Source organism: Mus musculus, chromosome 16 (assembly GCF_000001635.26).
Source record: "Mus musculus strain C57BL/6J chromosome 16, GRCm38.p6 C57BL/6J".
Classification (NCBI taxonomy): domain Eukaryota; kingdom Metazoa; phylum Chordata; class Mammalia; order Rodentia; family Muridae; genus Mus; species Mus musculus.
Window position 1 is genome coordinate 75,857,729 of NC_000082.6, and position 26,299 is coordinate 75,884,027.

General features: G+C 37.7%; 1 protein-coding gene across 1 annotated transcript in view; it reads right to left on the minus strand.

Moving 5' to 3' along the window:
- Positions 1-1,065: 1,065 nt before the first annotated feature.
- Positions 1,066-26,299, minus strand: part of Samsn1 (SAM domain, SH3 domain and nuclear localization signals, 1) — a 50,473-nt gene continuing 25,239 nt past the window's right edge. Inside the window, exons 3-8 of the mRNA NM_023380.2 lie at positions 26,149-26,298; positions 21,369-21,498; positions 18,698-18,849; positions 15,718-15,924; positions 13,040-13,190; positions 1,066-1,911 (exon numbers count right to left, since the gene is read on the minus strand). Coding sequence (NP_075869.2) covers positions 1,712-1,911; positions 13,040-13,190; positions 15,718-15,924; positions 18,698-18,849; positions 21,369-21,498; positions 26,149-26,298 — 990 coding nt within the window. The 3' untranslated portion in view covers positions 1,066-1,711. The remainder of the gene's footprint in view (positions 1,912-13,039; positions 13,191-15,717; positions 15,925-18,697; positions 18,850-21,368; positions 21,499-26,148; position 26,299) is intronic.

Genomic DNA, 26,299 nt, shown 5'->3' on the forward strand with positions numbered 1-26,299 from the left:
GATATAAAAAACAATATTCCAGTTGTATATGGAAAATAATTGCCATGCTCAATATACCCTAGCACCTATTTTCTAAATGTTCCTTCTGTAATAGGTTTGGCTCCATACTGGGTATTTAAAGCCTAGGCAAATAAATTCTGTCATGAGGCAATCACAGTCTCGTGTAAAATGAGCTTCTATGTAAATAAATAGAGAATTTCTGCAGCCAGCAATATAGAAAGAGACGTGAAAACACTCAGAGGAAAATACAGAGGGGGGTTCACAAAACTTTCACACACCAGGCAACTCTTTTATGGTAGTTTCGGGACAGAGTAGAGGGACGAGTCAGGTGAAACAAAATGTCAGGGTAAACAATGGAAAAATAGCTGGCACATGGAAATTCATGGAGAGAACAGTGAATTTGGAAGCCTGTTAGTAGATTGGTATGGTCAGATTGTGCATTGAAAAGCGGGGTGAGAGAGAGGACTCACAAGAAAGGTTAAAAGTACTTGGCAACGAACTTATGTACATTTACATGTTGTGCTAAAATTAACGAGAGGCCATCAAATCCTTCAAGCAAGCGGAATGATTTTATCGGAGTCGTAAAGACTTTTCTAGAGGCTGTGTAGGGATGGATGTGAAGGTGGGATATTGATTGGAAAGATGTTGCAGCATTCCACACCAGAGTTCAAACCGTGATAGCAGCCCTGAATATGAATGGAGTGCTATGGATATGGAAGACTTTCTAGAGGTAGCATCCACAGGACTTCATAGGTGAATTTGTCTGAGGAAGATACATGAAGGGCAAAGAACAAAATGACCTTCTATTTCACTGAGTAGCTCCTTGTTTTGGAAATAAAAAGGTGGAGTAGAAATAAAAGAAGAAAGACAATTTTATGGGTAAAATGAAAGGTTTGGGCACATCAAGCTGAAGTCTGGAGTGTTCACAAAGTTCAGTAACGTGGATCTAGAGTTAGAAGATGGTTTGGGAATCACTACAACGTCCTACCTAGGCCTGACTGTACAATGTGGTCTAACAGAAACTTTCTTTAAATTATGTTAAAATACTCCAAATAACTTTAGTCTAGCAGATATAATATGTACATAGTTTATTTTGTTATTATTAGGATATAGAAAATTAAAAAATATTTACATATAAAGACAAAACATCCTTGTTTACTAGACATCTCTACAACTATGTTTACTTAGCCAAAACAGACAATATATTGTTAACTCTCTCTGCATATCAGATAACAGAGTGAAGAAACAAACAGAAAATTGTTACTAAAACTCCATCTTTGAAAACAAGTCTCTAATCTCAGTCCCCAACTTCCCAGTACTTCAAAAATGAGTATATATTCTACCTATAGAAATTAGTTAAACTGAAACTTCTTCTATAAAAAAAATTCAATAATATATATTAGTACGTGGTCTCCATGTCTATATTTTTTACACTTATGAAATAGAGACGAATACAGTACATACCACACATGGGCTTGCATCATGTCTTTTTTTTCTAATACAGGCAGGTAAACTTTAACACATAGTACTTAATAAATATACATTTTATTCACACTCATTGGTAAGTGAGAAATATAAATTTACATGAACAATTGTACAGACTGAAACACTTAGCACTTTGGGGTACATTTGGAAACCTTCCATTTGATCCTGTAGCATACAAGAAGTTCAAATGGAATTCGGCTGCGGGTGTGGACATGAGAGTGTGTGTTCAGTCACTGGATTCTGTGATGGCAATCTTCTGCACCATGTCAGACAGATTTTCTGACTCCAGATCTTCCTTGCCATTATCTGAGTTTTCCGATGAGATATAACAGCCAGAGTCCCTCGGGCAGTCCTCTAGCTGTGATGCACTCAAGATGTCTGGGTTTGAGGATAGAGGCACGGATTCCTTTTCATGTTCTACAGTGGCTGTAAATGGAAAAGGTGCCCAGGTTAGGAAGAGACATAGCAACTTTTATGTGACTGTCACCTTCAAACATTATCCTACTTAAATTATTCCAATCTTGTGTTTATTACAATGGAAACTCCTGTGAATGAAGTACCCAGTAATTTGTTATAAATAAGAATGGCACACTCAGAAGTTCAAACTCTCAGATGCCAGCCACTGTTCATCACTCTTTACTTTGAGTTGTAAGTTATTCATGTGTAGGGTCTATATGAGCAAAGTCCAATGCGGACGCTCCATTTACATTAATAGTATGTTGCCAAAGGAAGCAGATTGTATCCACAGTATGACAGACACCTGCTCCAAATATATCTTAAGGGATCATTAGAAAAAAGTCATGTGTAGTTTGAAGTATAATCCAAGTGATTTTGATGAACAGTTCTGGAATTATGAATATGTAGATATGTAACTAAAAGCCTACTCACTGTCAGCAACTATATAGCAGGTCTTCAAATACTTAGAATTTAGCTAATACTATTTGATATATCCAAAACTTCCCCACATCTACATTGACCATAGAAATAAACATAAAGAAAAGAGACAACTTTTTGAGTATATAATTCCAAATTTCTTAGAACTACTTTATGAAACTTTAGTTTGCTTATACATCTTTATAATTTTGACTAACCATAGTTTATTTCGTGATTGGTTTACTAAAGCACTTTCATATATACAAAAAAACATATTGCATTTTCGAATAATGACTTTTAAAATTTGGGCAAAAGGTATCTCTGCAGAACTGAGGCAGCTTTTTATAATGTGACTCCTTTCAGGGCTCCTTTATCATCAGCCTGCTCTTTGTCAATGGGACCTTTGTCCTCTTTGATACCAGAGATAGGTACTTTGCTGCATCTCGAGCCAAGTTCTCCAGACAGAAAATGAATCTTTAGTTGTCATCTCTTAGCTCTGACCACAGTAGCGCATCCTCTGTGTTCACCTAGGAGCTGGGATTTGTTACTTCTCAATTCACTTCCCCCACGCTGGGAAGGACAAACAAGCACACAGATTTGTAGGTGAGGCCAGCCAGAGCTGTGCCTTAAATTCTTAATCACATTGTCCTGCACTTATCCAGTTCCAGTCAGCGGAAACTAAAGCAAAGCCTCAATGTCTTCAATGGACTCACGTAGTGATAACTGAGTTCTTTTTAGGAATCTGTCCTTATCTTACATGCCATGTTCTGGTTTTCAAGAGCATTGTCTAGGATTCGTCTTGACCGCGTTGGTTTATACTCTGCCATCTACCTAATCCATCCTCACTAGCCTCAGATGGACAGGAGAACTGAGCCCTAGTGGCATTGGGTACACCTGTATGTAGGGAAATAAGCTCCCTTTCCTGTATCAGAATGGTAGTAGTTATGTACGACACTTATAGATGAGTTGAGGAAATAGATGGTTAACATGTTTTCTGATTCTGTAGTTACATGATAAGTCCTTGTCCAGAAGAGCTGAAAGCACTTCCTAAAGGATATTATTTTCAAACCACAAAGCCACATTTACCCCACTCTCCAGAATAAACTATTCCTGAAATGTACTATCAATACACTATATAATATATAAATAATATTCTGCTGGCAAGTGTTTGAGACAACCTTCAAGTTTCCTAGTATCTTGCCACTGAAGTCTGGAGGTGTGAATAGTTTGATCAAAAATTCAGCTACCTTGAAGTCTTTGCTGTTTACTAGCAAAGACCCTTAAGTCCGAGGAGATCGACCTAGTAAGTGGAATGATGAAGATCGGTCACTAATGTTTCCAAGTCCTCCCTTATGGACAGGCAGCTGAGTGTGGTCATCATTTTCTAAGGAGTTATTTTTTCCCCACCTCTGCCTTTTCATCTAATGCTACTGAAGAAAAAGGAGTCAGTTCTGTGTTCCATTATCCCATTGCTTTTGGACAAGGCTAGCCAGGCTGGCTTCTTCATGCCCTGCCACATTTGCAGAGACCACCTTATTCAGCATGTCACCTCTTTAGTCCTGCTGGTGGACAAAAGGCTGAATTTTAAGTGTGTGCCTATTACCTCAATGTAAAATGAAAAGCCCTAATTCTGTTCAGAACAAAATCCTAAACAAAACTTAGAATGGTAAGAGTCACTTGCTCCTGGCCCCGTGTCCTATTTAGGTTGAGTAGAATTTGTTGAGAATTTCTGAAGATAAACAACTGAGGTTCAAAGGCCGTTGATTTCCAAAATCATTTACCCTTTTCTTTAAAAAAACAAAGGAAAACAAAAACACTTAACTTCTGTTGTCTTCCTCACATTCACCACAGATGGTCACAAAACAGTCCATGAAGCTGACCTTCCCAGAGCCCATCATTGTTTTAGTAATGAAAGAACATTTGTTTGGTTTTCACCTGAGAACTGCTGTCTCTGACCTGTAGGGGTGGCTTTGTTTTAAATACAAGTTCGTTACTGTGAGAGCCCTTTGCGTCTGCAATTTTTATGAAAAAAAGAGAGTCGTTTCTCAGCCTGAACATTAAGCAGCGCAGTAATTTACAGAACAGCGGTGATTTGCTAATGGTTTCCTCGTCAAGTGAAAACATGACTGTTCTCCTCAGATGCCTCCCACCAGGCCTGCAATAATTTCAGGCAGGTTATCAGCTGGAGCCCCTCAACTGTAACTATAAAAAGAAAAGGCAAGTCATTACACAGCACCGTGGAGAGGACGGCTCCTTAGTACCCCCACTTTGCGTTTAGAGGACCACAGTTCCTTGTTCTTTTTATCTTGAAACTAATGTCAGAGATTGCTAGAAGTTCTGGTCTTAGGCATCTATTGTTATTTTATTTGTTTGGGTTTTCTTTTTTGCCCACAGAGAGAATAAGCTCCCAGTACTGTATTCATATTTTCTTTCTAAGTCGTTTAGACTGTTCATGTGTCAGCAAAACAGAGCAAGGCTAACTGGCCTACCTAGAAATGGAAACCTCAACCTACATCAGCTATGTCCTGCGGTCCAATCATCTCAGCTAACCAGGCAAATAACACATTGTAAAAAGAAACAGTTTAATGCCAAAATTATGGACTTCCCGGAGTACTTCAGAGTGTATCCTTACCTAATGAAACATTTTTGGTGATACATTAAAAACAAAACAACAACAAAAACAAAATAACACATATTTTCTATACTATGTTATTCAAACTATATGAGTATATGTTCATATAATTAGTAAACAAGTGGAAGTATTCAAATATTAGGTGGATTTTTCTGTTATTTCTCAGATATCTATAATATTTTTATAATTTATTTTTAGATGATGGGAAAGTTAAAATAGTACATTTTATTCATAGCCACAGAATGGTTTGAAAATTTCCCAAAGACCATGCATTTTCAAATGTGAGTATGGTGAACTATTAGTAATTATTGATATGTTTTTCTTATTTCAATCAGTCAATAGCCACAATAAAGTTTAAAATTCGGTTCAATATGCTACATAATGAAAATGAAATTACCATGTTAAGAAAAAGATTTTTTAGAAAATATTTTATTTTCCACCAAAAATTTTAGAGAATTATATATGGTTGGTGATTCAAAAATCATAGATTTAAGATTGTCATCAATGTTGAAAAATGGCATAGTGATTAAGACCTAAGACAGCTAATATAATTATCATAAAATAATTATATTGGAGTTATGACATTTAATTAATTAAGCATAGGCAGTCTCAATTATACCTAAAGTGACGAACACTTTAAAGACATAAAACTTGATCCTTTTCCTAGGAAGAGCATCCCAGTCTCTAAGGAAAGCAATCCTCCCGATTCTGACACGTTAAAAAGTTTAAACTTCTGAGGGAAGCAGGTACAGAGACCCACAGCCAAGCATTAGGCAGAGTTCAGGGATTCCTGCTGGGAGGAAGGGTTGTAGAAGCCAGGGTAGGGGGTAAAGGGGGGGGTCAAGAGCACAAGAAAAACCAGAGAGCCACGGAACCTGGCTCATAAGGGCTCACAGAGACTGAACTCATACCTGGCAAGCCTGCATGAGTCTGCCCAGGCTTCTGTATACATGTTAAATGTATGCAGCTTAGTCTTCTTGTTATCTCTGACTCTTTTGCAAGCCTCCTGAGACCCTTTTCCTCATACTGGGTTGCCTCATCTAGCCCAAGATGAGGGGAGATGTCTAGTCTTAATTCAACATGATAGATCATGCTTGGTGGATACCTATGCAAGGCCGGTTCTTTTCAGAAGAGAAATGGAAGAGAAGTGGAGGGAGGGGACAGGCAGAGAGGAGGTGGGGGGCAAGGAACTGGGAGGAAGGGGGAGAAGAAACTAATAAATAATAATGCTGATTAAAAAAAGTTTAAGGTTTATCAAAGGAAAGAACTTCCAGTTTTGCTTGACCTTTCAGGCTTTTTAACCCAAAATCGCCCAGAGTTTTAACTTTACTATTTTCTTTGCTTTAAATGTGTAAAACAAAACAGAATAAAAAGAAACAATTCCGTGACCACCAAATGCCTGACCAAAGTAAGTTATTGATGGAAAGTGGTTTTACACTAACGAAATAGTATTCATGCTAGTTAAATTAAAACTAAAGATAACCAAAAGGGATGTTTATGAACTCTTGGAAGTAATGAAGGCACTGTGTGGCTTTATGAGCCTTGCTGTGTCTGTGTTCCATCACCATTGAAGAGAGACCGGCATATACATTTTGGGATGGCTACAAACCCATTCAGGGTTGAGCTGCATTTGAGTCCCTAACACTGAAACTCAGCAATTCTATACTCTCAAACAGTTAAGACCAAATCCTTTCTTCCCTTCAGTTTCCTCATGTCAGTGACAGCCACAACAACAATAAAAACAGAATGGATCATTTAATGTTATGAACATATGTTCATATCGGTACAAAGACCAATATCAGGTTCTTAAGATCTTCAAAATATCCTGTTTTTAGGGTATGTCTTAATTCTCATAACAAATTAATTGCTAGCATTTTAAGTTGTTGACTAGACCTATTAGTGTTTAAGCTAGTATTTTTTTTTAATGGACTTTAATGAAAAGTCCTATACCTTGAATTTCTCTATATATAAACTACCCATAAATTAAAACTTCAATTGCATATACAGTTGCTTTACAAAAATTATTTGCACTCTTGCATACAAATGCATGTATCACTAGCATATCCATAAACTAAATCTTGACCACATCCCAGACTTTTCATCTGCCTGATTGCAGACCTGACACATGCAATGTGGGCCTGCATGCAACTTCACTTTACATCATCAGGCAAAACTCTTCCTCATTCGTAAGTCTCTTTACTTCATATGCCCACTCAGTATACATCAAGTCTGGAAGCATCTGTTAGACTCCTACTAGAATAGCACATATTTTAGACGATTTTACCTTGTTTGACTGAGGTCACCATTTCAAAGCCATGCCTAGGCTAGGTCAGTCAATTGTAGATTAAAAACAAATACAAGAATCTCTCTCTCTCTCTCTCTCTCTCTCTCTCTCTCTCTCTCTCTCACACACACACACACACACACACACACACACACACACACACACACACACAGAGCGCTTACAGTAATTTTTTAAGTTACTGATGTGAACATTCTTCTCACTAGAAATTACTCTCTAAAGAAAGGGTAAAAATGCTTTGATTTCAATTTATTTCTATTATGTAGAATATGCTCTAGAATATGCTATTTGTCATAAATGAAATCTCAGATAGTAGCAATGAAAATAAATCTCAAGAAATTAAATCCTAAAGCCAAACAGCTATGACCAAAAATATATTAAATTATGCATGTGTCCGTGCATGTGAGTATAAACAAATGCCGATAAAATATCTGTCCATCTCATCTACTAATGTATGTGAGCAATTATTGTACCTTTTTAAAAAATGTGTATCTTTTTTTTAATCAAAAATCAAATAATATACCAGGTGGTTTATAAACCCCACGTACACATGTCAGGATCTAGACACCAGGTTAGACTGGCAAGCCGCTGGACCAACTGCTGGACGATTGTCTGGCATCACTACAGATCTCCCCTCTGGCAGCTCGTGTTCCAGCTCCTGACAGGGCCCTCCCATTTGCTCTGCATGCACTTGGGCAGGCAGGAAGGCACAACTGGGGGTGGTAGAGCAATGAGGAGCCGCTGTGACCACAGCCGGTGCCAACCAGCTGGCACACAACCCACCCTTTACCCTTCCTCCTCACTTGGCACCAAAATCAAAACTTACAAGTACCTAAAATATCCAGAGTAGCAAGTCTGTGAAGTTGGCTTATTTTGTTACTATTATTTTTCAATTTAAAATTTAATTAGCCCTGAATGTAAGAAAGAAAGATATTTCTATCACCCTTTTACACTAAGGACCATTGAACTTATTTTGGTAGACACATTTTAGGACACATAAACATAATTCCAAAACCACAGAAAGAAACTGTAGAAGAAACAGAAACTATAGACCATGAACAGCAGATAACTGTTTTATTCTACAGAAACATTTCTGAGTAAGATAATGGGGTTAAAAATATTTATTTGTAGAGCACCTCCAGGAAAACACACACACACCATTATTCTCTCGAAGTTAAAGGGAATGTTTCCTACCAAAGCAGAGACTAATTTTGAAAGAAGAATAAGAGGAAGGATTGCGGGCCCCAAAGAGGATAGGAACTCCACAGGAAGACCAACAGAGTCAACTAATCTGGATCTTTAGGACTCTCAATGTCTGAACCACCAAGCAAAGAATATAAATGGGCTGGACCTAGGCCTCCCCACGCATACATAGCAGATGTGCAGCTTGGTTATCTTGTGGGTCCCAAACTCGAAGGGGGGCTATCCCAAAAGCTGTTGCCTGTACATGGGATATGTTCTTCTAGCTGAGCTGCCTTGTCTGACCTCAGTTGGAGAGGAAGCACATCACAGTCTTTAGGGGGAGGGGGCACCCACTCAGAGTGGAAGGGAGGGGGGAAATTGTGAGAGGGGATGACAGGGAGGTGGGCAGTGAGAAGGATGTAAAGTGAATAAGTAAAAACAAATAAGTTAATTCAATTTTTAAAATCCCATCATAACTACAGGAATCCTTATAAGCACAAAGTAAACAGAGCCTGCATTTTTGTTCTCCTGTGAGCTGGGTCACAGCCCCACCCCTTTTGTCTTGAACTTTATCTATATTTCCAAGTGAAAGAGCCAATGAGCTCATTGTGCTCAGTGATGATGTGATGTGGGAGTGATTTTTGCATCCCTCTGATTGATCCGCTGGGACCGCAGAACCTCAGAGTTGTCATTGTCCTCCTGCAGTTACCCTGTGATCAGCTCAAATACCTCTCAACTACCCTTCTATCAGCTAGCTGGAGAAAAATTGTGCCTCCTGCCACGCAGTGCCCTAAAATATTTAATCCAGTTTACAATTTAAAGGTCAAAGTGAAAGCAGTACTGCCTATCTATTTCTGGGCCAAGAAAATCTAAAAGTTGTTTGGTTTTTGTTTTGGTTTGGTTTTTTGTTTGTTTGTTTCTCAATTTGAAATTGCTGTTGCTCACACTGTTCTATTGCCTCTCCTTTTCAAACTCATGATATATTAAAGATTTATAAAGGGCTTATCACAAGGTTTTAACACCCAAGATATATGCCCAGTTTGCTTATTTTTTTTTTATATTGAATGACCGGAAAAGCCAAAACTCTTCAAATGTTCAACCCAACAGTGGAAAAACATAGGCATTAACTGGCCTGGCTGAGCTATTCAGATTCAATGATAGCTCTACAGTTACATGCATAAAAGGAGGGTAATTCATGTGGCCCATTCTTTTCGAAGAGCTATTTTTAGTCTGACTATGAACTGCCTTTGTTTTTCTTTTTAATGATGCTGCACTTTTATATAGTCATATATTCAATCAAGGTCTTTATCATTCAAGGAACATGAAGGTTGTGCACTTAATTTTCAGCGTGGTTGTAGAAGGTGTGATTCACAAAGTCGGTTAGATAACAATAAGCCCTCAGCGGCATGGTACCGTGTCATCAGAATTCACCATCTTATCAACAGATGCATGCCATTCTTTTTTATTTCTTAAGTGAAGCAGCTTCATAGAAGATAAATAGCTTTCAGTAGGAGAAGCCTAACACACGAAATGCATCTTTTTGACATGTGTATTCTAACATTACTTTATACCATAAGGTTAAAATAAGAATAACCTTTCACAGTTGTCTGTTGAAAGTGACACAAGACATATCTGCATTTCTCTATAGTTTGTCTTCTGAACATAGAGTCTTAATGTGTCTGCTTATCCAGAAGAGGCTCTTATTGAGTAATTAGCATCTCTCGACTTTCAAGCACTATGTTCTACGGTCTTATTCAGGGAAGTCAGTTCTGGGATTTGTCCTGTGTGGATGTCTAACAGTGAATGCCACACAATGTTTCTAGACAACGGTCTTTTATTTTCAGAGACCAGGAAAATCTGGAGCATGTATGATCTCAGAGGTGTGGAGAACTAAGTCCCAGATATATGGGCTCAAGAAATCTACTTAACTATTCATGCTTTAGTTTTTCTACCTTGCTAAGTAATATTTTTGGGTCAGAAGTTGATAAAATTGCATCCAGCTCTCAGATCGTTACCTCCGCAAGTCATTCTCTGGCTAGCATAGACAGTAATGAGAAGTGGAGTGGACATGGGTGACTCCATCTTCCCTTTGTTGCCTCCTTCTGAATAGTGTTTGTCCCTGAAAACAGTTTGCTGGAACCCATGCCTTTCACGTCACAAACCCTGCTGCAAGACAGCTTGCAGTAGCTTCTTCCCTCTCAGAGGGTGAGGTGATGATATTGCCACTTTTCTTCAACATGAATTTTATTTCTCTCTTTCTGTTTCTCTGTCTCTGTCTCTTTCTCTTTCTCTGTGTCTCAGTTTCTCCATTTCTCTCTGTGTCTCTGTCTCTTTTTCTCTCAATTTCATTTTTCTCTTCCTATTTCTCTCTCTCTCTCTCTTCTCTCTCTCTCTCTCTCTCTCTCTCTCTCTCTCTCTCTCTCTCTCGTCTCAAAACCAATAGCAATCTGTATAAAGTAAACTGATCTTAAATTCTCCATCCTCCTACCTCAACCTACTGAGTGCTGAGCTGAATTTGTGCTCACTCCCTGAGTTCAAATGCTCAAATAATATCTTTTAGGATATTGATGAAGTAACAGAAAACTTCCATTTTAAAATATTTGTTTTTTTATATTTACTGGGCTGCAAATGCAGGATGGAGCTCTGGGCTTTCTAGCACTGCCTTGGATCACCGCCCCACCTCTCCTCCTTATCTGCATGTTTCCCTTCTTCAACATTTATTTTCATCAGTAAGAAATTGAAAAAGATAGATGTTTTGAATGGAACTATTTTCAAACATCCAGAGATGACCCTTCTCTTTGTACTTCGTGTGCACACTCTTTTGGAGATTCTTGACTACATCACTATGCAAGGTCAACATGAGAAAACTACAGAGTTAGTTTCTTTACTCACAAAGTCTAGTGAGGAGACATGGACTCAAATGACAAGATGTGAAAGAAGCTGTGTGTCCCCAGAAATAAAACTTTAAAAACCCAAGCCTACAATCATTTCTTCTTGCATTGGGTTAGTCATGTATGCCAGAGATGTGAGAAAAGATAAATATCTGTGCAAACCCAAGGCTGCAACTATGAAAACAGTAAGACAGTGTCTTAAGAAGTACACTAACCCCTACTGCACATGAAATATAGACTGACTGCACTTCAACTTGATAGAACACATGAAATCTAGGACACGATAACTCATCAAAGAAGTCAAGAGGCCTGGGTGCTACACCGGACTCCCTCCCTGCTCACTATCTGAGCTGTTTTTTGCAGTGCCTAGAAGCCCAGCACTGCTTCCCAAACACTGAGCTGGAATCCTCACTGCCTGAAGTCACTAGGACCTTGAGTTCAAGACACAAGGCACTTCCTGCCTCACGTTCTAACCTTAAATAGGGAAGTTCACTGTCTGAGCTGGGAACAGCACTCAGGACAAAAATAAATGTATACACTTTGGGATAAAACTTTACTATGTTTACATGTTTGAAGAAAGTAATGAAAAGCTACTGTTAGTACTATTTTTGAAAGAGAAGTTTGATTGGTTGGTTTAAATTATTTTTAAGCTTTGAAGTTAGATTCCTCTCTCTCTCTCTCTTTTTCTCTCTTGATAATTCCATACATTGTATTCACATCATTTCCACCCCTCCTCCTCCAACTTCCACCTGCTTCCTGAATCTTCCGTCTATGATTATTGTTCACCCGTACACACAACAATAACAACAACTATGCATACATAGCTGTGCAGCCTAATTAGCTTTTATCTTATTTGCATGTATTTGGGGATGAAGCAGCTTCTTCTTCTTCTTCTTCTTCTTCTTCTTCTTCTTCTTCTTCTTCTTCTTCTTCTTCTTCTTCTTCTTCTTTACACAACAACTCTGCAGTACTTGGCACACCCTAAACTCTGGGTTTGGAGGCTTGACTAGATTGAATAGAAATGGTGTTCTGAATGGGCAGTTGTAAAAAATGAAAGCTGCCCTGTTTTACAAACCTTGTACTCAGCCATAAATGAATCTGCCTTTATTATTTCATCTTCAGTTTATATTTACAAATACAGAGAGCCATCTATGATAATAAGAGTGAGCGCTGAATATTTTTGCAAGCTATTATAACATTTATGAAGAGTAACACAAACACCCACAGGATGTGACTATATGGTAATGAAATGAATTTTCCTGTGCAGTGGGGAAGGCTCATTAGCTTAGAGCCAGGCTCTGTGTTGTGCCACAGAAGGCATGTGTGGCATTACTTACTAATGGCTCATGCTGTCACTAGGATATTTGTCTCTAAGTCCCTTGGTCTTTGAGAATGCAGGCATCCAATTGTGTGTAAATTAATTTGTTGACAGAATCAAAACAAGAGACCCATGTAAATCCTTTCCTAAGAATATACTCTAAGTCTTTACCCTAATTATAAATTTTGGCCAGTGCTGTACTCAGTATTATGTAAAACTACCCCCATGCTATAGGAAAGGATGCTATGTATGATTTTTAGTAAATGAGGCTGAAGCTTTGCTCTCACTGATTCCACTGTTTAGATTACGGCGCGATGATGGGAGGAAACAGAACGAGTAGGCACATGTAGACTTACTTTCTTCATCCAGGAGACTCTCGGCAGCAGACAGCAGCCTCGCCCTGTCTTCTGGATCTGCAATGTTTAATTCAATGAGATGACTTTCTTTGATATCCTTCAAGTCATCCAGGGTCTCATAGCCATTAAGCAGAAGTGTTGAAGTGTATTCCTGTAGGAGGAGGGAAGTAGGTATCATCTGTAAACGAGTAGGGCTCAAATATTTATTTTCTCTAAATTGAAAGGAAATATAGACATGCCTGTGAGAACCAAAACAGGAATGGAACTTTCTCCTAAAGCCATTTTATTTACACTAATTTACCACAAACAAATTCAAGGGCATTTGAGAGGAAAAAAAAAACTGTAAAGTCTTAACCTTTAGAAGGGCAAATGTAGAGCAGAAATAATCACGGGAATCTACAACGGTGGTCAATTGTGGGCCATTTACCGGCTGAATCTTCTCTCCCAGTGGGCACTTTTACTTCACACATAGTTAAGTTGACACAAACAACATTTTAAAAGTTTTCCAGTAGAATATTTCTAATAGATTAAGTTACAGAAATATTTCTGAACCAAACTCTCTTTTTGATTTCTTGGTCATGAAAACAACGACTCTCATTATTTTCTTAGTGTGGCTTCAAAATTAACTTGAGCTTCAGTGAGCTGGATCAGTAGGGAAACTGCTTGCCTCTGAGTCTGATGACCTAAATAAATTAGGTTCCAGACCACAAAATGGTAAGAGATTCACGCTTGCAACTTTTCTCTGACCTACACACACACACACACACACACACACACACACACACACACACACACACACAAAATGAATAAATAAATGTAAAAAGTAAAAATAAACTTAAAACAGACAGAATTCTGTATACAAAGGGAGTTTATCATTTTAACTGATTAAAAGTATTATATATCTAGTGAATCACAGACTTGTTTAATTTTTAAGTCAAAATTTTAATTACAGGTGAAAGGCTCAGAATTGAAGATAGTACTATTTCCTTTCCTCAGTAGGGATTTTTGTCTGCCATTTGCATCAACATATATTAGTTTAACATGCATAGACTTCTGATAATAAAGTATCTGTGTTATTTCTATAATGCCTGTTCTGACAGATTGATATGCAAAGTGAAGCTAAAATGTTTTATAAGCTTCCTCAAAAATTTCTCCCATTTTACTTGATCATACTTTCAATATCTTTATTTCGGTTACTAAAACTGAATATGATTACTTAAATCTAGTCAAGCCTCCAACCCCAGAATTGGGGGTGTGCCAAGTACTGCAGCGTATTTTGTAATGGGAAAGAATGAAAGAAAGAAAGAAAGAAAGAAAGAAAGAAAGAAAGAAAGAAAGAAAGAAAGAAAGAAAGAAAGAAAGAAAGAGGGAGGGAACGAAGGGAGAGGGAGGGAGGGAGGGAGGGAGAGAGAGAGGGCGGGAGTGGAGAAATGAAGACTCAGCCTTAAACACATGCAAATAAGAGACAAACTAATTAGGCTTTACAACCCGGAAAGACTTATTACAACATTCTAACCAAAAAAGGGGGACGAATGATAATTCCTTTTTAAAAATTGCATTTTAGAAGAATGCAGAATAGCCAAGTGTCCATTCTTACACAACCCACTGTGGCTTCTTGAGTACAACACCTTTAGGGGTTTTCCCGTGGGTTGTACAGGCGGGATTCAAACTGCATCTCCTCCCGGGAGGATCGCACTGTACGATAGAGGAACTTAAGCAGTATGTCATTGTGTTGATAGGAGAGTAACTTAGTAACTCAGAAACACCAATTAGGAAACATATCATTTATACTGTCCTGATGAATTACTTAGCTTATCAAAGGACTGACGAGTTCATTTTACAAATGGGATGTAAGACTGTGAATGGAATGAGACTGCGGTGCCCACCGCACTGTATGCTGCATTATACCATTTAACAAGAATTATTTCCTTTAAAATATATGAATGTAAGAGAAATCGGGTTATAATCAGATGATTGGGGTCCCGGTGGGGCCATGGGTTCACGTGACGTTCTTACAGAACACACCGTCCCCTGAATGGTCGCTACAGCTCCAGTGATCAGTGTTTCTTAGATTGCTATGGAGGTGCTTCTTTGCAGTCATTTTCTTTGCAGTTCATTTCAATTTCTCTATGCAAAAATTCAAGCTTCTTGTCATGTTTCTTCCCAGTCCCTCAGATTTCACTATATTCTTCCTATTCTCTTAATCATTCTCACTTTAAAAATTTTTGTTATCTCCTATCATATACAGGAGTAATAATATAAAATATATATATATATATATATATATATATATATATATATATCTATATATATATATCTATATATATATATATATATATATGAGAATCTCTGTGTGCATATTTTTTTCATTGCCACTTCTTTAATCTCTGTTGTCACTGGCTGCTAAGTACCTTTCAGGTTTAGTACAAAGGGTGCTACATAAAGTCTTATCCTTGCATAATAAAAGTGATAAGGGAGAAATAAGAACTGTTCTAGGAAATCAGGTTTACTATAATATATTATATAATGTATATTTAAATATATATTATAATGTAGATTTAAATATATATTATAATGTAGATTTAATATATAATAAATATAATATATATTTTTAGCAATCTTTCTCCACTATTCTATCCCCTTTTTAACAAAACCAAACAGACCAAAGATTTACTAACCTGAAGGTGAATCCTCTCTAAGAACTCCTGGATAGTCTGGTGGTTCTCTCTTCTCCTGCTTCTGGGGACCTTTATCTTCTTAGGAGCTGCTTCCTCTTCTAAGATAACATCCACATAAATAAATTTGAAGTTTCCCACTTTATTGTTCAGCATCCCTGTCCACATTCCCATTGGTGTTTTGCAGATAATGTCTATGATGTCTCCTTTCTAAGGATGAAGACAAAAACAAATCAAATAGTAATGTGTAAGAAGAAGGGAGCTGTTGAAACATAGAGAAACAAGGGTAATGTGCAAAAAAATCTGCAAACATTACAGAAATCCGTGTGAGTTCACTTCTTCAAGACAGTTTTCACAAGGTAGTGAAGAAAACACCAGCATGCTTGAAGATGCTTTTCTTGACCTTATATTAACTCACTAACTTACATTTGTAGAACAATATACATGATATATTAAATATACTGTTATATAGTACTCACTCATATGTGCTGGGTAAATAGTATGAGGGTATCAGATTATTGCTTCAAGCATTACATGAGTAGAAATGTTGACATTACATTAATTCTCAAGAGCCTGAACAAAGTTAATGATAGGGTCAGATTTTTATTTTACCCTCCTCAATCAATACAGGACTAAAGAATGAAAGCATCATTCAGTGTGATTTCTTAAAGGGGAGAAAGGGAAGAGAGAAACGGTAGACTGTCCATGGTTTTGGCTCATATGACACAACTCATTTACAGTACAAATTAAGTAATGTAAACTGTTTTCTCCGCATAATGAAAGTATAAGATTTACTAAATATGTAACAGAAGTACTCATGCAGCCAGGTATGCAGCTTGGTTCTTGAGGTACTGATGACTCTCTCCCTGTATGTGTCACATTAGCACTGAACTGTGACATGTGAGACCCATAGAGAAAGCTATTTCTTTGGCAGGGATAGAGCCCTAACATTCCAATCTACTCAGAATATAAAAGAGTTAATCTCTTTGGTCTGGCCAATCATTTAGTCATAGGACCACCCTTGGGAAGTGGGTTGATCTTAAGCCAAGATCAAGGAAAAAAGGGGAATAATGAGCTAGACTATTCTGACTTCTCTGAGATATCAACCCTAGTATAGGACTGCAGACAATTGCCCAGACCCATCTCAATTACTTAGAAAAGCAGAGCTCTGCCTTTTCATCTTCTTATCTCTCCTCTACGGGTGCTTTCCCTAATACTTTAGCTTCATTCTTTCCCTTATGTTCATCTCTACCATGTGGTTGCTTGTCTGCCTTATGGGTGACCTCTATACAGAGCTAACTCAAAGGGTGTGTCTCTCTCTGTTCCGCATCTTCTGCCTCTTCCCTGTAGCTGCTGAGACCTATAGCTTGCTGCCCTGGACTTCTTCTTTGTAAATTATAATCAAATTTCCCTTAATTTTGATTCCATTCTAAAATCATTTTATTAAAGGGACTAAGATCTCCACATCAGGACCATGATTTCCCAGGTAACATGATGACCTCACTGGGATTTCCCAAAATGTCTGATAGCATCAATAGGAGACATTATGTAGACCAAAAAAACCCAACCATAACTTTTAAAGTTTTCAAACACACATGAACTAGGCACATTGGCATGGCCAAGCCAACTAGTGTTTTGTATATTTATATCAAAAACTATATTTGGCCACAGGCTGCAGTTATTTACAACAGTAAAAATTTTTCTAGGAATATTCCTTTATGAAAAAATTTTATTTCTGGGCAATTAAGTGCCTATTTGTAAGTCATAGTTGTTCACTTGAGATGTAACTTTACATCCCCCACAGATGGGATCAATCCCAATACTTGCTGCTTTTAAGGCTCTACCCTTAAAGCTATGCTTAAATATCTATTTTCCTGCTGGTCTGTGAATGTACGATAGATGTAAAACACAATTGCACTTGTTATAGTCATTTAGAATAGAGTGTGATTGAAAGATGGTCTCTCTGATTTGAGATAGTATGTATGTCTGTCTGGGTGTAGGTCTTGGCATTTCCACTTCGTACTTAAGAGAATGGAATGGCAAGCCAGCTACCATCCACCAAGGAGACCAGCAAGTTCCCCAGAAGCACTAGTGAGTTTCTAGGAGTGCTAAGTCTTTACTGGGATTTTCCTATCATATTTAACTTCAAGGTCTTGTATCTCATATCTTTTAAACCTGCACATTTCATCAAAGCTGCCAGCTGACCCAGACAAAGACCCAGTCAGTTTCCTCCCAGTTTTAACTGTGGGATCTTTATCATGTTCTCTGAGAGCTGCAAAGAATCACCCCAGTACCACATGGATAGAGTTTCATAGAGAGATATGAGAAACTGTATTCTACCAACATCATGGGACCTTAAAGAAGGAGTTCTTGTCTCAGGGGATCTCACAGTTTAATTTGACAGCCTAATATCAGTGAGGGGTATCGTTGTACAGAAAACAGCTGAGCCATTCCTATCTAGGTTTAGGCCTGCAAAAAAAAAAAACCTGTGATTAAATAAGTACATGTTATTTGAATCCTCGGAGTTGAGGGTAATTTGTTTTAAGGAGAAATTTAGGAAAGGGTTGTCATTAAGGAAAGAAGTTCTGGTTTCTCATGGCAACACACTTAGGAAGAACCAGCCAAGTCTGGTTCCCCACAGCCTTGACTGTTGGCTTCCTGCCAGATCGTTCCTGTCCTCTCTCCCTCTTTTGCTTCATTGTTTTACTCTAGTATGTATCAGGTGGACATATCTAGCTGGCCACGTCTAAGAGCTGCAGAGTTCAAAACAGTGCAGAATTTGTATTCTCTAATGCTAACAGCCACAGTCGATAGGAGATTTACACCCTAGTTCATACTAAGTTCAAACTCTTCCTGCTATGAGCTAGTCCAACTTACTGTATCGAAAGAACATACATCTTTACTGGCAACTTCTGTTAGTCCCTAAAATCTATCATGCAACTAGTGTTTGATAAACCAGGAAGCATATGTAATGTTGGCCCACCTTGATTTTAAGGGAGTCGGTGTCATAGGGACTTGGCGTGAAGTCTGTGTGCACTTTGGCCCGGCCACAGAATGGCCCTGAGTAGGGGCTGTCATCATCCAGTCGGAAGCTGTCCCGATTACTTGTTCCATCTGAACAGCTTGTTATTCCACCTGACAAAGTAAAGGTTAACAGTTTGTAGCTTCCAAGGCTTTTAGCTTCCTGTACCATTACCTCAAACTGGAGCAACGGATGCCAGCCTTATGCAGTTCTCAGTCACATCCCTTCGGAAACCCTGTCTTGTAAGCTAGGTTTGATGCTTTCTTGCCAGTCTGAATACTCTAGATAGTCCTTATTCCAATACCATCTCATTTCAAAATATCTCCTCATTTGGATCTGATCTGCCTTAAAGGGCATTAAACAATCAATGCTCCACTTGCTAAGTTGGAGCAAAGAATAGATTCAAACTTTGACCTTGACAGATAATTTCCGAGTTGGAAACTATGAAAGAATTCAATAGAAACAGTTTAATCATTTTGTGTTGTTATTGATCATAAGTAATCAACACATGACATTTCAGAGTTCCATACAACTTATGTAATTGTGATTAAAAAGTCTTTCCAAGAATTCTTACTGTGTGCCAAAGACCATATGAAAGAAACATCTTTGCCTATAAACATCTTTGTGTGATACTTTTGTTTGCCACAGGGGTGGAGAGGAGAGTTGCCCACATGTGTGAACCTCCAAACTGTCTGGGTGCTTATTTTCTGGTCTCCCTTCCCTTCTGATCTTGAACTTCACTTGAGAAAAATAAAAAGTGAGCAAAGCAAACACAGAGAGCATTCCATCTTGCTCCATTTTGCTTCCCTTCTGTAGTGTCACAGCTGTTGGCAGTGAAAGTGCCTGGCTGTTTCTCCCACACTCACAGGCTCCTCACTTCCTCTTTCAGGTTGACCTTTTGCTGCTCAAGGAGGCAAGAGCGGCAGTTTCACTGCCGTGGATTTTGAAATAAGGCAAAAGTCCTGTAAGTTCCACATTGGGTGTGAATAGAAATGTAGCATGTGAGTGAAACACTATCTCCCCACACCTCCCTTCTGGATTAGTGTACGGGTGCTGGCTTTGCATGGTATGTTGGAATCATATAATTCTTCTCACATTCAGTATCACAACCTTGAATTTGAAAACTTCTAGCAGAACTGGATACTTATGAAATCTGAATGACACACACACTGCATCCTTAAAATGTGTCAGCATTAGCTTTTTACAACAAAATAGCTATTGTATAGCTAATATGAAGAAAATTGAGAATATTCAAAACATCTGTTCTTTGTGAGTCATCTTTGAATAACAGAAGTACTTGATTTAAAAACAACTGGAAAATAATCTTTGCAGAGACATTTGAAAGTCCTGAAGATACTGGACTGGAGCAAAGATAACAGTTTACTTATATAAAATATATGAGGCACCAGCACTATCAGTAGTTTCTTGTAACTGTTGTAGCATAAAATGTAACTGATGTTAAGTAATGTCCTTCTTAGACCAATAGCAGTGTTGATTCCACACTTATAGTTCCTGCTAATCTCCTTTCCCACCCCACTGGCGACGTATCTATCACACAGTATTATTCACTGCACCAGTCTCTACTTACTAACAGTAAATGGAAACGACAGAATTAAGGCAAATGTCCTGCACTTTGCAGAAAAGTAGGAAAAGAAAGAAAGAAAGAAGGAAAGAAACGAAAGAAAGAAAGAAAGAAAGAAAGAAAGAAAGAAGGAAAGAAAGAAAGGAAGGAAGAAAAGAAGGAAGGGCTGGGCAGTGGTGGCACAAACCTTTAATCCCAGCACTTGGGAGGCAAAGGCAGGCAGATTTCTTAGTTTGAGGCCAGCCTGCTCTACAGAGTGAGTTCCAGGACAGCTAGGGCTACACAGAGAAACCCTGTTTTGAAAAAAAAAAAAAGGAAGGAAGAAAGAAAGAAAGAAAGAAAGAAAGAAAGAAAGAAAGAAAGAAAGAAAGAAAGAAAGGAAGGAAGGAAGAAAGGAAGGAAGAAAGAAAGAAAGAACAAATAGAGAGAGAAAGACAGGCAGAAAAAAAGACAAAAAGAAAGACAGACAGACAGACAGAAATGAGTGGGGGAATGAGAGAGGGAGGAAAGAAAGGACAAAAAGAAAAAGAAAACAATCAAAGAAGGCCCATGGGAGAAAAATAAAGAATAGTCGTCTACTTCTCTATTTCAAATAATGTTATGTCTTTTGAATCAAGATAACACTACGTTCTTCAGAGCATAAAAGTTTTATATCAGACTTTGTTACCTAAAAGAACTTTTTGAGGCTACTGGTTATTTCATATTGTTGTTCCACAGGGCAGAGGGAGGGTATAGGGAACTTTCGGGATAGCATTTGAAATGTATATAAAGAAAATATCTAATAAATAAATAAATAGATAGATGAACTTTTTGAGGCATTGCACCAGATCCCTGTAGGCTATAGCATCAGAAATATGTTGTGCTATGTATCACAATCACTAGTAAGTCCATGTATAGTCAAGGCTCTAACCTTTCCAACTTCTCTATTGTCATGTATCTGGATCTTTGTTTCTAATTTGATAAACACCCTCAGAGTGAGCATTCACTGTTTTGAACTAGCTTATCCCAGGCTCCATGTCTGCCATGACACCTCTTACTCATTGGCCTTACTTGATGAACTCTGCCCACTGTAAAGACTGTCCATAGAGTCGCTGGCTTTGAGTGAGATCTTCTCTGTATGTGTTCCAATCATGGGATCACTGTTCCGATATGGGAGGGCTTCCTCTCCACTTTCTTCCTCCTTCAGGAGAAAAGGTATCAGAGGTTAAGTGTGCAGATCAGTTTTCCACAGACAGGTTCACTGTGTGCACTGACTCAACAAGCAAGATACATTTAAACAATAAAACACTCATGAATACATCAGCATAAAATATGAGGGTCATTAATCTTCAGTTCATTTTCTAGGAAAACAGTTAGAGGATACTTGGGAAAATTCCCTAGATGAGACATTACTTATTGTGGAATTCAACTGCAATTATAATGGTCTATATTTTTGCAAATAAAGATGAATATCATATCAAGATTACTTAGTCAGAAATGTGAGATGGAGTAGCATGAATGCTTTTTCTGCATAAAGTGCAGTTACTTTTCATGTTCTTCTTATCTGTTTGCCACCATTACTAATCCTTTGAGATCTGGTACTACAGCTTTAAACTCTGCACATTTGTTTCATGTCAGTTATTTGCACGCTACCAGATCACTAGATATGAATAAAACATGCTCACTTTGCAATTCTAAAGTCAGCCTTATCTAAGGAGCTTTACAAATCTCATACTGTGCTTGCCACCTAGTCAAGTGAAAACCAAATCTTGCATAAAATTAGAAAAGACAGACAATTTCAAAACAAATTGCATTTCCTTGAAAACATCTCAAATGTTTTCCATTTTTAGAAAGTTTGGACAAAGCCCTATGAATTTCTTAATGCTCATCTTTATGTAATTCAATAGTCTTATTTTTGAGCACTACTGAGCATTGATAAAACTCATAATATACATAGACTTAGTTTGATTTTCTGCTTTTATCTAGTCTTCATTCATTTAGTCATTCAGGGAACGTTTATAAAGCACAGCATAGGTACTTGTGACCTTTCTAAAATTTGTGGATACATTAATAAACAAGATAACAGAGTAAAAGGACTTTGCCTCTAATAAATTATGTTCTAGTCTAAATGGGCCATGCATACTGTACAAGCTATAGTTTATATGTCGTTAAAGTAGTTGGAAATTATAATAATAATAATGAATAACATAACATAAAAGCATTGGTATGATACATATATGTGCTGTGAAGGAGATAGGCTATAGAATGTAAGAGAACTAGTAAATCAAGCAAGAATGAGGAGGGTTAGTTGATTTAGGAGAATTGAATTTCAAAGACTTCAACTCTAAGATAACAAATCCCCAGAGTCCACCTAAAATGTATGAAGATACTCTTTTATAATATGTTGACCTCAATTATGAGAAAATACAACTTATATATTTCTTCTAAAGATACATCTCTAAGCAAATGGAAAGATAGAAACAAACCTGAACTTACAATTAACCTCGATACTCAGGCTAGTAGAGTGAAAGAAAGGAGGGCATTGCATATTAACTCTCAAGGCAGGGAAGGAAGAACATCCTAGAGCCCTGTGCTGGCCATGGGAAGGTGGTACCCAGACCTCTTGCCATGGGGCTGCACCTTACTGACTGTGATGTGTATTGTGAGAAGCATGTGAGCCTTGGGGGTTAGAGACTGAGTGTTAGGATTTCATTTTGTTTGCCATCCCCCAAAACTCACATGTACATCCAGTTTCCACTGTGCAGTGTCATAAAAGAGAAACTTTATCTGAATTCAGTGTTTAGAGGCAGGGCCTTTGGGATGTGGTCTTGATTGGATGAGGTCATTAGAACAGAGCCTCCATGACTGGGATCAATGGATTTACTAGCAAAGGAATTGGCACTAAAACATCTACACACAATCCTGTATTTGTCACTGCATGACCTCTTCTGCTGTGTTGAAACCCTATCGCCAAAACGAATATCATGAGATGTGGTCCCTTCTGTTTGATCATAACCCATGACCAAAATAAGGCTTTTTGTGAATAACCAGTCTATTGTGTTATGTCATTAGCAACAGCAAATGTGACTAATACACCTGAGACGTTCCGGTCATTCCCCTTTGCATCTACCTGTGGGTTTATACTGAAGCTAGACCCTGCACTGCCTTGGGGACTGAATTCATGTAAATAATAGTTATGAATCCTCTGGGTGAAAAGGAAGGTGATTCTAGTGGGAAGCGTTGGTTCAAGAATTCCCAACACATCTGCCAAATGTTCTCAGAAGTGGATTGACAAGAGAAACTGAATCTTCCTCTCCCCACCTCCTTTCATAGCTCCCAGGCTTCCTTTGTCATGGCAAGGCTTGCCCTTTGCACGGACCCTTCTTTAGCGCTCACAGGCTTTGCCCCCTTGGAAATCCTTGGTGATTTTCTTATTATTGGAAGTCAGTTCCAAAAAAAGGGACTTGTTTCATTGCTCTATCGTAAAGGGATTGTTAAATAAGATATACTGAGGTTTTAATCTGGGTCCCACTATGTTCTGGTCCTGCTTTTCAGACATCACTCCAGGCTTTCTTGTACAGACTGGATCTTATTAGAGAGATAATAGGAACAACGTAGGTGGCTGATGTGGTAATGCTGGCAGGGGGGGCTAGTGCCTTAGTCTAAGTCAGGTATAGGTTTGAAGAGAAAAGAATAGTTTCAAGTATTCTTTGGATATTAGGAACAGGAGGATATTTTGATAAGTTGGTGTTCAGAATAGGAGAAAGAATTTGAAGTGATTTTTTTTTCAAATTACATGTTTAGGCATCTAGAAGAATGAAAATATTGTTCTTTGGAACTAGAAATAATGGGTGAGCAATAATTGTTTTCCAGTGGGAGTGCTGAGAATTTCAAAGTTTGATATATGCAAAGGTTGTGATATCTATTGGACATCTCTGTGAGAATATCAAATGAGCAGTTGGTTGATTGAATATAGCAATCAAATGAAGAAGTCCTTCCTAGAGACACTTTGGAAAACAATAGACATGTCTAAAATCACAAAAAAGGACAGAATATATTTAGTGGAGCCTCCAGGATTTTAAGAAGCATTGGAGATGTGTTGTGGTGATGCAACATGTCTTTAACCCTAGAACTTGGGAGACAGAGACAGGCAGATCTTTGGGTTCTAGGCAAGCCAGGTCTACATAGTGAGTTGCAGGACAGCTAGAGCTATACAGAGAAACCCCATTTCAAAGGAGAAAGAAAAAAAGAAAAAAAGAAGCAGCAGCATTGTCAGAGAGACTGCAACAGAGAAAAACCAAAAAGAACTGTGTGAAAGAGAAAAAATGCTCAAAGCAACCAAGAGAATATTTTCTATGTCAGCATATTACCACTTGTGTCTATAGCTAAAGTAAAATGACATTGTGTTTGGCAATCCAAAGATGTTACTGTGATAGAATACTAGGGTCAGAATTAAACCAGGAAAGCACTGAAAAGAGAAAATGAGCAAAAGACATACAAATTAAAATTATAGACTGAAAGTCTATATATAAACTTTATTTGAATGAACTCTGTTTAGGACAACATTGTGTATGATGATCAGCTGACTTTGACAATGTATGATGGGGAAAGACGAGTCTTCAACAAATGAAGTTGAGTCCACTAGGTATTTACAAGAAAAATAAATAATTTTTGCTCCTCTGAGCCACAACATAGAATATCTAACCCAAAATGAATCATGCATTATAATTGAAGAGCTAAAATTACCAAGCCATTAGGAGAAAATACAGAAGTAATCTTCATCATACTGTGTTAAGCAATAGTTCAAGTATGATTCCAAAGCCAAATAATAAAAAAGAAAAACTGTACTATTATAAGATTATAAACATTTGAGATTCAAATAATACTATAAAAATGAAAATACAATTCACAGAATGATAAAATATGCATTTAGAATCACATACATAAGACTCATTGAGAATTATGTGAACAGTGAGAGCTTAATAAATGATAGCAACAGAATATTAAAATCAGACAAAATATTTAAATAGATCCTTCTCTAGAGATAAATCGCTATAACCAACAACCACATTAAAAGATAACAGCATCTTTCATTTATAATAAAAATGGTAGCGCGAGTTTACTTCATCTTCACTAATGGCCGATACTTAAAACCTCAGGCTGACGTGATGTAGAAGAGGCTACTCATTCACTGATATGGGAGATGTAACATATGCAGCATATGAGCAAACAGTGGCCAGTGACTCAAAATATTAGTAGTAGAATCACCATATGTCAAAAAGAAACAAAAGTATCTTCATAGCAAGAGTCACGTGCAAATATTTACAACAAAATTACTCACAATGTATCCAAAGTGGAAAAAGTCCAAATATTCATCAGTCGATGTGAAGAAATGTAGATTATTTATAAAACGGCATATTATTTTGCAATAAAAAGAAATGAAGTACAGACATGTGTCCCAACTTAAACAATGCACTTCTCTTCACAGCTCGATGTGGGCTTTGTCTCCTTTTAAAAATGTGAATAATGAGCCTTTAAGAATCATAGAAATGGGCCATTCCGATGGCTCAGTGGTAAAGCTACTTGCTGTGCAAGCCTGAGGACTTGAATTTGATCCAAGGAACTTGTGTAGATATGCAAAGAGAACATACTGTGGGATGTTGTTCTCTGATATCTGCCCCACTTCACAGTATGCATGTGCACAAACACACTTTGTGAAGGAACAAAAAAGCTTATAGGTGAAGGAAAAAAAGTCTAAGTGCTTCATAAAACACCAAATAATCTAGGTCTAGAGAAAGAGCCTATTGAATATTTTTAACATACACATATACATATGACAAAGTATACTTACTTTTTCCTCAGAAAGAGCTTTGATGTATTTTTTTCCTACTTTTTTCTTCATTGTCCATGAAATAGCCCTCACTTTTTTACCTAGACTTCCTCCACTGCTTGAAGTCTTGCTTTGTTCTTCACTTCCATTTGTCAGTTCCCTGTCATGGACC